At 41.0% G+C, this 11,607-nt stretch overlaps 1 protein-coding gene across 2 annotated transcripts; it reads right to left on the reverse strand.

Annotated features, from left to right (window-relative positions):
* Nucleotides 1-2,391: 2,391 nt before the first annotated feature.
* On the reverse strand, nucleotides 2,392-9,523 carry pcdh18a (protocadherin 18a). Of its 2 annotated transcripts, none has more exons than XM_059553731.1 (4): nucleotides 6,584-9,523; nucleotides 6,243-6,298; nucleotides 5,235-5,404; nucleotides 2,392-3,621 (listed from the first exon to the last, which is right to left on the reverse strand). In XM_059553731.1, the coding sequence occupies exons 1-4, from the start codon at nucleotides 9,071-9,073 to the stop codon at nucleotides 2,966-2,968; spliced, it is 3,372 nt and encodes a 1,123-aa protein (XP_059409714.1). In that variant the 5' UTR covers nucleotides 9,074-9,523; the 3' UTR covers nucleotides 2,392-2,965. The 2 variants fall into 2 exon arrangements, with proteins under 2 accessions (XP_059409714.1, XP_059409713.1); XM_059553730.1 differs by having other exon boundaries at nucleotides 6,243-6,331.
* Nucleotides 9,524-11,607: the final 2,084 nt, after the last annotated feature.

An 11,607-nucleotide genomic window follows, 5' to 3' on the forward strand; every position in this document is an offset into this window, starting at 1 on the left:
TGTAATCACAAAAGTAGGAAGTTAATAATAAATAAAGATTATGCTCATTTTTTTCTACTATCAGAATTTCTAGACCTGGCTATTGCCTTTGACACATTGGCAACGTTTACATGCACAATTTTTTGGTTCAGTCAGACTGAATTCATTCATGTTGATGACACGATGATTGCAGTGTTTACATAAATGCTAAATAAAGTGATCGGTTTGATGTGCACATTTATATGTCCAAGCTTCAAATCAGAATTTCTTTCTTTATTTATTTTTTACATGCGCACACTGCACAAAAAAATAGAGTTTCTTACTGTTTGCACATAACAACCACTCTCCTACATGGTTTCTTTATTTTTTTTTTAACAGTAGAATTAATATTTATCCATTACATGCACTCTCAATCATATTAGAAGAGGAATAAACAACACCCTTCAATCCGATCGAAATTTCATTCCGATCGAGCTCAGTCAGATGGATTAAGGTGTTTACATGAAGGCTTTTCAGTCCGATTAAGCCATCAATCCGATTACAAATTGATTATTTGGTCGCATTTCATGGCTCAGTGTTGGGCCCACTTCATTTCCCAATATATGCAATTTGAGTAGGTGTAATATATTATAATGGGTTCTCAAACGTCTCCATGAAGTACCCCCAGCACTGCATGTTTTGTATGTCTCCCTACAGTATATCTGACACACCCATTTCATGTCTTGCAGTCTCCACTAATGAACTGATGAGTTGAATCATGTGTGATAATTGAGGGAGACATACAAAATGTGCAGGGCTGGGTACTCCAGGACAGGTTTTAGAACCACTATATTATAAGAAATGCATGTTAATCTTTAATATTACTCTTTTAAATAACAAGAGATGTAACGTCACATGTTAAATATGATATTTTATCCCTGTAATGGCAAAGCTGAATTTTCAACAGCAATCAGGCTACTTCAGTCTTCAGTGTAACATAATATTTTTAAATCTAGTCCAGTCCAATCAAGTTCTGTCATCAGCTTTACCACAGAGTTACTCAGCAGGAAAACAGGAACATCACGCCACAGGTGATGCTCAGCAGAGAGGAAGCGAATTAAACTGACCCTGAGGTGAATTAACTGCCCCGCTGTACACAGGAACCCATCTTAGCCTAAATGAATAGGGCTTACTGGCTGCAGTATTCTTTCTTAATGATTAGTTATCGCCAGTGTTGCAGACACTTTTATGCAAAGCAATTTACTAATTGTAGGGAGCATGTTGAGGTTAACTGCCCTGCACTTACAATCATCACGTTTAAAGCGTGGTTTATGGTCAAAAGTAGAAGGAAGAAGAACTCCAGATCAAGGTCGTACAGTCAAAGCAGCTTCCACCACGTGAGATTTCTGTATTCAAAGTGCAGAGTGCCCAACGTTTACACCATACAATTACACTAACATGCATATTGAAAGAGGTGATTGTGTGAGAATAGAGCCTGCTTGCCACTTGCTGCAAAGAATAATAAAGTAAAATCAATGTTGAGCGAGTGTGTGTGGATAATGGCCGCTCTATGCTTCGGTCAGGGCAGTATAGATGATTCCACAGTGCATCACATCGACTGGCTGCACTCCAGATTACTAATCCTGAACAGCTGCCTGCTGTTAAATTATACACATTGACAGGTGTTAACCACACATACACACAAAACATAAGAACACACATTTATAAACATGCATACATAGACCCACATACATGCATAGGTAGGACATTATATATTGATCTTTGTATGAAAGATTCAGTGGGCTGTGTCATATTATACAGTACGTGTGTATGCAGTAATCAGACACCACTGATAACAACATTTGTGGGGCATGGCATTTTTTATGTAAAGCCATAATCTTTCTACGAGCTAATTACTCAGGGTTATAGCTAATTACTAGGAGTTATGGCTGGGTAACCAGGGCAGAATTCCACCCTTTCTGGGTTTGCAAAGACAACAAAATGAGGCTTCATTCATCAGGCATATAATCAGAATGTTATTGGTAGATAAAACGTGTTCTTTAATAAAGTGATCAATTAGATTTGTGTGGACAAAAATAATTACATTAGCACTCCTACTGATGGACAAGCCATGTACAGATATCTGTTTTGTCTGCAATACCTGCTCTGCTCAAAAGGGGGAGCTCTTAGTGAAATCAACAATTGCAGAGGTCCATGGAAACAGATGTATGTTGGTTACAAGAATCACTGGATTCTGTAGAAAGGTGATCGATTCTGTCTGCTTCATTTTCAGAAAGTTCCAAGGCTAACGGTAAAAGATGCTTTCATAATGAAAGATAATGCATGCGGATTTGCCAAAGGGTAAACATAATTACAACTAAGACCAAAATATTTGCTGAATAAATAATGAATGAAAACAGAGAGTGTGAAAGCTTTCTCCAAATGAATGTTTTTAATGCAACATTATTGAAAAATTGTAACAGAAAGATCTGCTGACAAAGAGAAAAATCCTTTTAAGGTCCCAAGAAATATTTCACAGTCATTGATAAACCATGGAAAGAGAACCATTCTGGTAAGAGTATTTCAGTGTTCACAATAATGATAACAGAGAACTGGACCACCAACAATAGTTTGTATACACTGTGAAATGTGTATCGATTAAAACATTCTTACGCACACTCACACATGGTCAAACACACATTAAACATTTTCAAGTATACAAACAAATCTTGGTTTAATTTTAGATACATGCAGTGAAACACTGTATAAAAATAGACATTTGAATTGCTTTCTGTACAAACACATATATACACATATATAAATACGGAGTAAAAAAAAACAATACCAAGTAAACAATATTAACCGAAATGCATCCACATGCGACTCAATCAAGGCTACAGCGCTGAACTCTCTCCCTCTCTCCTCCTTTAAATGATTAGTTCACTCTACAAAAATAAAGTGAACGAAAAAGAAAGAGACAGGGAAATGTTCTTTAACAGATTGTTGTTTAGCTCTGGCGTACGTCCTGAAGTAATTTGTTAATTTCGGCAACCAGTTCGCTAGCATCGACAACTTCGTGTCTCGTGTCGTTGCGTTTTCCCTGCCGCTGGCTGAGCACACTCTCTAAGTCGTCCTCTTCGTAGTTCTCTGGGATCTCCTCCATCGCCGGCAGCCATTTTAAATGTGCCTGTGATGTTACGTGATTGGTCGAGCCGTGTCCGCTCGTCAACGCACTACCAGGATTTTGAAAGTGAGTATTGGCTGCCCAAACAGCAACGCCTTGTGGGTAGGCAGGAGCTGTAGATGACACCTTACCCGGCAGGAAGCCCTTTCTGATCTCCATGCCAATGGAGGAAGTGGGAGGGCCAGCGCATCCTTCGATCTCATTGACCTCAGCATAAGAATTTGGCAGGAGTCGTTGGAAGACGTTGTTCATTTCTGACAGCAGCGAACCGCCGCATTCCTCCTCATTGTCCTTTCCGAAGGTAGAAAAGCTCTTCTTAGCTGAGTCGACTGACTGTTGATCCTCCTCGAGGACTTGAGGCCTGCTCTCTTCTCCAGGGATATACATGTTCACACGGTAATCCGAAGACGCCTGAGATGGCATCCAGCACTGGTCAGAGTGACCCAACACACGGCACTCCTCTGTACACAATTTCATGACTACAGAGAGAAATACAGACAGACATTTAGTGAGTGAGCTTTAGTGCTAAAGAAGAGCGAAATAAATCAAACTTGAATTGTAAACATCAGATCTATCATTTCTTTTCATTTTGTAATATTTCTCATGGACAGACAAAAGATTCAATGGAAAGAAAATGGAGACCTTTGCTTAATAACTCTTTAAGTTTTTGTCTTTTTATTCTGAGAAAATCACTCCAGAAATCTCACATGTGTGAGATTAAAGGTTCCAAAGGGTCTTTTCACAGAACCTTTTTCTTAATATGAAGATCATTTTCATAATCATAAGAACATTGTGTGCAATGAAGGGGCTCTATGAAAGTTAAAGATTCTTATGAATGCCAATATAGAACCTTTAGTGTAGCATTTCTGAAGAAATCTTTACAATGTCTCAGTTACAATTTTCTGTTAATCAAAGGACATTTCAATATTATATCAAACATTTCTCATTTACTTCTTATGAGACCAAATTATCTACTATACTTCTCATCCACTGTCTAAATTGTATCTACTTTTATTACTAGACATTGTAAGAGAAACCTCTGAGACGAATTTGATACTGTACTTAAATGAACCATAAATCTCCTGAGCTATGAAAGAGCAACTTCTGAGCAATTAAATTGTCTCTGGGCATGTGAAAAATGACAGAAAGGAAAGTGAGGAAAACAAAGGGATGAAAGAGAATGGGAAAACAAAGAGGGGTGATAAGGTTAGGAAGTTAGAGAAAGGATTTCAGAGGTGGGTGGGTGAGTTGGGGAGGGAGCTTGAGAAGCTGAGGAGATGGAGAGTTTGTCATTCTTCCATTCTAGTTTCTCTTGTGCAGGCTGACATCATTTGTTAAGCTGGATTATTATTCATTACTTTGGCAACACCGCCTTATACGAATCAGATATGACTGAATTTGAATATTAGAGACAAAGCAGCGAGGGAATAAAAATGGAGAGGACAAACTGGAATTGGGATGGAGGAAAAGCAACTGAGTGAAAATTACAATAAACCGCTTTGGTGAGGAAAGGGTGGAACTCTAATCGATGCACACAGGTTGCTTCTTTCTCTCTATGAAAGAGGAAGAGCAGGGCTGAAATAGCGGCCCTCTGGGGAGGGAAAAGAGAGTGTGTGCGTGCAGAAGGGTGGGTTTAACTGCATTGTGAAAGCAATTACGGTGAATTTTCCTCAGTTCAGATTTTGAAAGCATAGGGCTGTCATTCAGAGAAGAGAATGAATACAGGGAAATAACACTCCAGTCCACACATCCACACATGCAGTGTCTTAAGCTATAAAATAGATTGACACTGCAAAAGGTAGTTGTTACAAGAATAACATGATTTCAACCAAGAACCAGATCATTTAAATGTTTTTTAAGCCTTTTTAGCATTAATTTTCACATCCATATTGAGTTTAAAAGCATAGTGAAGGTCATTTAATTTACACCCGCAATTGTTCACAAAGTAATAAAAATAAGTTACTGTAGACCGGGGTGTTAAACGCCATCATAAACGCAATGTGCTCTATATAATCAAGCTAATGAATGTCATAATTCAGGATGATAAAAGGTGAGAAACCGCATGAGAGACCAATCAGAGTTCTTTTCTCACCTGGGTGGAGACGGTGGTGTCCGTCGCTGTGGAAGAGGTCTCCGAAGCCGTCGCCTAGCAACCGGTCGATGGGCGAATCACGGCCCATCTCGCAGTCGCTGTCGCCCGCATCACTGTCGCCACGCCCACTATCTTTTAGACTGAACTTATCCATGTCCTGGAGGGCGTACCTGCACACACATTGACACAAACACAGTTACAGGTTTATCATGATACAATAGAGTATGCAGTATAAAATATAGGCTAATTATTAAAAACAATATAAAACATTCAAGTTACATCAACCACCAACCTACATAAAGCCTCCACTTAAAAGTGATTTGTCAGAGAAATCAAACATAGAGTATGACACATTAAGAGTGGCATTATATGTTTGATTGCATCTCTATGCATTTCATACAGTCTATGAACATGCATATGCAAAGAAGGCAAGCATATGCCCCACCCATCAATTTAACTTATCATTATTATTTAGCACAGACTAAACAATCATATCAACAGATCTATTCAGTGATGTCTCTTTAGCACCATGCATTTATCTCACACCCAAAATGTCTCTTGAATATTTAGATTCACATCAGCAGAGGTGTGCAGGACAAAAAAGTGCAACTATCTAAAGCTAGTATGTTTTTAAATGACCAAATTGACATTGAAATGCATCATTGTATGGAACAATGGTTTCAACAATATGCACAGAGTAAAATGACATGATCCAAAAACAAAACGCAGATGAGAGGAAAGAAAAAAAGCACAGAAAGCAAGCTATGACCTCATGTGAGGAGCAGTCCAATCAGGATCTGCGAACGTGGGTGACCACGGCAACAGGGAAGTTCTGTCCTATTCTACCACAAACATTTTAGAATACCTATCATCCAATCCGATCGAACCAGCAGCACACAACAGGTTGAGTATCACTACCCATCTACTCTACCATACTATTTAGAGCACATCATGCCCAAATATGGATTTGTAGATGGGAGCGTAGTATTTGCTTGTTTGTAAGTTTACCTGTAGCTGCGAGAGTATTTGTTCCCTCTGAAGCTTGGCCGCGGCTGATATTGACCCTGATGGAGTATTGAGAGGAGCTGTGAGACTTGCTATAGCAAAAACAGATGACATAAATAAAAATAAATACTGATGGAACACGACACTCGTTCACACACACACACGCATGCACACGAATGGAAATTTGAAAACTGTTAGTACGAGAACAACACACATGATGAAGTGAATGTTATGTTGACATTGGTGAATGAAAAGATGAGTATAAACATGGACAGAGAATCCACAAGCTCTTTATGAAGATTAGCATCAATTACACTGTTTGAATATGCAAGTTTTGCTTTTACCTCCACAGGGGGCGTGGCATGTGTCATTTCCAGGGCGAAGTTCTCAGGGATGTGATTGGATGAAATAGTGACCAAGCTGTTCAGTGATTGGCGGCTGTGTTGGCTCTGCCGGCTGCCCATGTGGACCCGTTCAGGTCCGGGTGAGGAGGTTGGTGAGTGATGATGTGCACGGATTGGGAGGGTCCCATTGACGGTGGGCACCAGGGTGATGTCGCCCTTATGGATCTGACGTGAGGGTTTTTTAGGGTGCTGTTGATAAGTAGACTCAGCCACCCTGCAGTTGTATGAGCGAGTGTCCTTCTTTTCGCGTGAGCAGCGAAGGGCAAAGGCCACCATAATGAGGAGCAGAATGGCGCAGATCGCCCCAAGGGAGATGATGATGATCATGGACACGTCTAGAGGGCCGTCCCCAGTTCCTCCACCTGTCAGATGGGGATTCATGTGGTTCTCAATGTTTTCATAAAGCGAAAGTCTGAGTAGGGCTCTGGCGCTGAGGGGTTGAGCACCATGGTCCTGCACAAGCACGGTCAGCTCCACGTGATCCTGTGGGACGTCCTGCATGCTGACGTTGGTCCGAATTTCACATGTTTTAGCATCCATGGCAAAGTAACCTGCCTCATTGCCCCCTACTACAGAACATGACAGGTCACCGTTGGTGCCAGCATCACGGTCTATCGCGCGGACTACAGTTAAAACATCACCGATCTCTGCGTATTTGGATACTGGAACATCAGCTGTGTGGTTCCACAGCTGAGGCATCATGATAACCGGTCTGTTGTCATTCTCATCCAAGATGGTCAACACAACGGTCACATTACTACACAGTGGAAGACTTCCAGAATCCCGGGCCTGGACTAAGAACGAGATCTGACTCACTTCTTCACGATCAAAAGTACGTAGCGCATAAATGTCCCCATTAGAGGGGTCAATAGTTACATACGTGGAGATGGAGCTCCCATGGACTGTACTTTCAAGTATAGAGTAACTCACTTGACCATTCGGGCCCAGGTCTGGATCTGAGGCCCTCACAGATGACAGATAAGCTCCTGGTGAGTTGTTCTCCGCCTTGGAAATCTCATACCTGCTCTTCTCAAACTTTGGCGCATTGTCATTCTCATCCTGGACCTGCACAGTGAAGTGTTTGAAGGTTGATAGACTTGGAGATCCTTTGTCTTCAGCTATAACAGTCAAGCTGTACTCAGACCTCTTCTCTCTGTCCAGAGTAACATTTGTAAGGATCATGTAGTTCTTCTCATATGTCTTTTGCAGCCTGAAATGACCCTGGCCATGGAGATGGCAATCCACCTCTCCATTCAACCCAGAGTCCAGGTCATCTACCCTCACCAGAGCCACAAATGTATCTACAGGAGCCGTCTCTGATATATAAGCTATTTCCTCGTTCCCAGTGGACATCAAATTGATGCTAATGTCAGGTTTGTTGTCATTCACGTCCACCACTTTTATTATGACTTTACAGTGTGCTGGCATTGAGTTAGGGCCCATGTCTTGAGCTTGAACATCTATGTCAAGCGAATTTGTGCTTTCAAAGTCAACTTTCCTCATTAGTGTCAAATGACCATTATCAGAATTAATCTTAAAAGTCTCTAGAATTTTAGGTGACACGTGACTGCTAAAAGAATATACAATTTTACCATTGGTCCCTTCATCTGGGTCAGTGGCATTCAGATCAATAAGCAAACTGCCTAAAGAGGAATTTTCAAGCAAGTTGATCACATAAGATGGCTTCTCGAACACCGGATTGTTGTCGTTTGAGTCAGCTATGCTGATTTTCAGGAGCGTTGTTCCAAATTTTGGGGGAACGCCCCTGTCTGAGGCGGAGAACTGGAGTTCATAGCTTGCTCTCACCTCTCTGTCCAGCTCTTTAAGCACAACGAGCTCCGCGTACTTGGCGCCATCGGTTCTGGCTAAAATATCTATCATAAAGAAGTCAGACGGGGTCAGAGAGTATGTGTTCAGTGAGTTCTCTCCGACGTCTGGGTCGGTGGCGCTGTCAAGGGGAATGCGCGTCCCCACGGCGGCGGACTCGGAAATTTCTATGGGAATAACGGGGCGCGCGAACTGTGGCGCATTGTCGTTAATGTCCAAAATTTCCACTTCGATGTGGAACAGCTGTAGGTGCTCCGTTGGGAGGGTGAGGACGTCAAATTCGATAGTGCAGTTGAGATTCTTCTCGCACAGTTTCTCGCGGTCAATTTTGGTCCTGATGCTGATCTCTCCATCCTGGTCGCGCACGGAGAGAAGAGACGCGCTGCCGCGCTGCATGGCTCTAAAGCGTAACGGAATCGTGCTCGGAAGTTTGGACAAAACATCAGCGACATCTTCTCGAAGTCTGGCGATTACTGTACCCACCTTCTGCTCTTCGAGAACTTGGTATTTCAGAGTTTTAGCCGAGGCGTACAGCGCCAATGTCGCGAGCACAGCAAGTTTGAGTAAAGTGGCACAAAACAATGTGCCCTTGCTGGTATCCATGTTGGGTTCCGACAGGCACTGAAGTAAACTCTCAAGATGATTGTCGCTTCCTTTGTTGAGCTGTCTCAATCCTTTGCATGCGTTGTTATTGTCTCAAAAACATCTCCAAATCCGAAGGAAAAGCGTCTTCTCAAAAGGTTCCGACGTGACAAACAGATCTTGAAAAATTAATAGAGCGCAAGTGCCTAAAACAAGCAATGACATTAAAAGCAAAAGCGCATACCCCTCTGTCACTAAGGAGAAATCTGTTGCGCGTATCAAGAGACTGGAAGCGCAACCTCCGTCTGGAGAGCCTGTGCACGCGCGTATCTGTCTCCCGCTGTCTGTAGACACTCTTTGACTGACTAACCCAAAAGAGCAAAGCCTACTTTACAGTCACGGCTTCAGACAAAACGCTTCTCTCTGCGACTGACCATTCAACACAGAGCCACTACAGATCCAAATTAAATGAAGGGGAGAAAGGAAGTGGATAACTCCGCCCTTTAGGGTCTTTCTCTCCCTCCTCTCTCTCACTCTCCTGAACGCGCTTCAACAAAAGATGAGAGAGCAGAATTTAAGAATATCTCGAGCTGAACTTTCCCTCTAGATGACTTACAATCCAATTTAATCACTTAATTTCCACCGCTATCTTTTTGGTTAAGCATCGTATAATTTATTTTTTTGGCAAATTTTTGCAGCTACAGAAAAGATGTATTCGAAATATGGCCTCATTTACGAATCTGTGTTGGGTAAGAACCGTTCTGGTTAAACATCTGTAAACTCAGTATTTTGTAAACCCTTAATATATCAAATAAATGTATTTATTTATAACATTCCCATACTTTTCTCATGTGAAATAGTTTAGAAAGCGTATGCATCCCTAACTTGTGTAAATTAACATAAAATATGATGTTGTGTAAAAATGTAAAGATATGTACTATTTATGGATCCCCAAATCCTTACCTGGAGAACCTATTCATCTTTAAAGGGAGAAGAACTTGCAAGATTCCTGCAAGAATTCCAAAAAATACTAACGAGACACATTCTAAAAAATAAAAAACACTTAAGAGACACCTTCTAAAAGTTGTTTAAATGTTCTCAAGAGGGTTCTGATAGTGTGGTAATCTGGAAAACCTCAGAAAGTGTGGTGGATTGTAACACCAAATGAAAACATTGCCATTGATTATCATGCACAGAGGGCAGTGTGCTGCTCTGACATATAAAGGGCTCTTGTGCTTGTTGGGTCCTGGGTTCAAGTTTTGCCTTAGTCCTGTTCCATGTCTTGCTCAATGTTATTTGTTTCTCCATCATCCTAAAATATATAAGCAATTAAATAACTGAGTAAAACTACAATCAAATTAAAATTAGAGTAAGATCAAAATTCTAAATAGAGTGTTTTCATAGAAGTACAATGGAAAATAAAGTGTTAGAATCCTTCCCATCTGGTCAGCTACAATATATTATACAATTATACAATATAAATTATTATGTAGATGAAAAGTTTGTGTGAATGTTACGTATGGGTGTTGTGAATATAAAATTAAACAGGATAACCTGCTGATTCAGCTACCAGTTCATCAAGACAGACATGAAATTATACCTTCTTAAATCTTCTTGTTTTTTTGTTTGTTTGTTTTTTCAACACATGAATCATACAACTTTTACATTAATCTCTTGGAAGTGGTGCACATCGGATTTCATAATTGGTTAAACTGGTGTTAAAACACTACAGTAGATGCTTACACTGTAACATCAGATATATGTCATTTCTTTTTTGGAGGACTGAACCAGCCTTTGCATCAGGTGTCGAATATGTTTCAAAAACTGCTTAATTGCCTTTCTTAAATCCTTTTATTATTCCCTTGTTGGGGTTCAAATATTCTCACGCGCTACCGACTCCTCATCTGCCATATACATTTAAGCTTAAGCTGTGTGTCGAATCAGTTGTTCTGATGAATGAGTGAAAAACTCGCTCACGCGCACAAACAGTTCTGCTCACGTGAATAATGCGGTTTTTACATCTCGTGCATCTCTTTTGGTGTGGTTCCAGCGAAATGTATTAACCTAACATCCATGTAAGCGCTTAAAAATGTGCACAGTCTGGACCGGGTCGTCTGGACCAGGTCATTTGCATTTGAGCATGGGTCACGGTTCCTCTTTAGAGACAAAGCTTTCTCTGAGTCTAAACTAGAGAGGGAAATTAGTTCAGTTTGAAAGTGTAAAAACGGGGACAATTCAATTGCTCTATCACGCTCACGGGCAAACGGAGGAATAAAATACATTAAATGGCCTATTTCCTGACTCTCACTCAAATTCCCATGGTGATATGTTAACCCGTGGAAATGTAGCCAACCGTATCAAACCCACAGAAGTTGGGCTTGGATTAATAAAAAGCCCTTTGGCGACAGATTTGACACAAATGCTGCTCCTCTTTTCCCAAGTCTGGAGTTCCATGTGCTTTAACAAACCAAGAAGGCCCATACTGAGACACTGGGGTATTCTAGCGACTGTTTGGGAAAGTGATTACCGGGAAATTTCAGCGTTACCAGAAGGCG

This window comes from Carassius carassius, chromosome 7, assembly GCF_963082965.1.
Source record: "Carassius carassius chromosome 7, fCarCar2.1, whole genome shotgun sequence".
Lineage (NCBI taxonomy): Eukaryota > Metazoa > Chordata > Actinopteri > Cypriniformes > Cyprinidae > Carassius > Carassius carassius.

What these genes read in the sequence shown, in the direction of transcription:
- pcdh18a (XM_059553730.1), bottom strand. Translation starts at nt 9,073, where the DNA reads ATGGATACCAGCAAGGGCACATTGTTTTGTGCCACTTTACTCAAACTT. An exon ending in ATGCCACGCCCCCTGTGGAG is followed by an intron (nt 6,332 to 6,583) that starts GTAAAAGCAAAA and finishes TTTTTGCTATAG; the next exon opens with CAAGTCTCACAGCTCCTCTC. An exon ending in ACACCACCGTCTCCACCCAG is followed by an intron (nt 3,622 to 5,234) that starts GTGAGAAAAGAA and finishes TTCTCTCTGTAG; the next exon opens with TCATGAAATTGTGTACAGAG.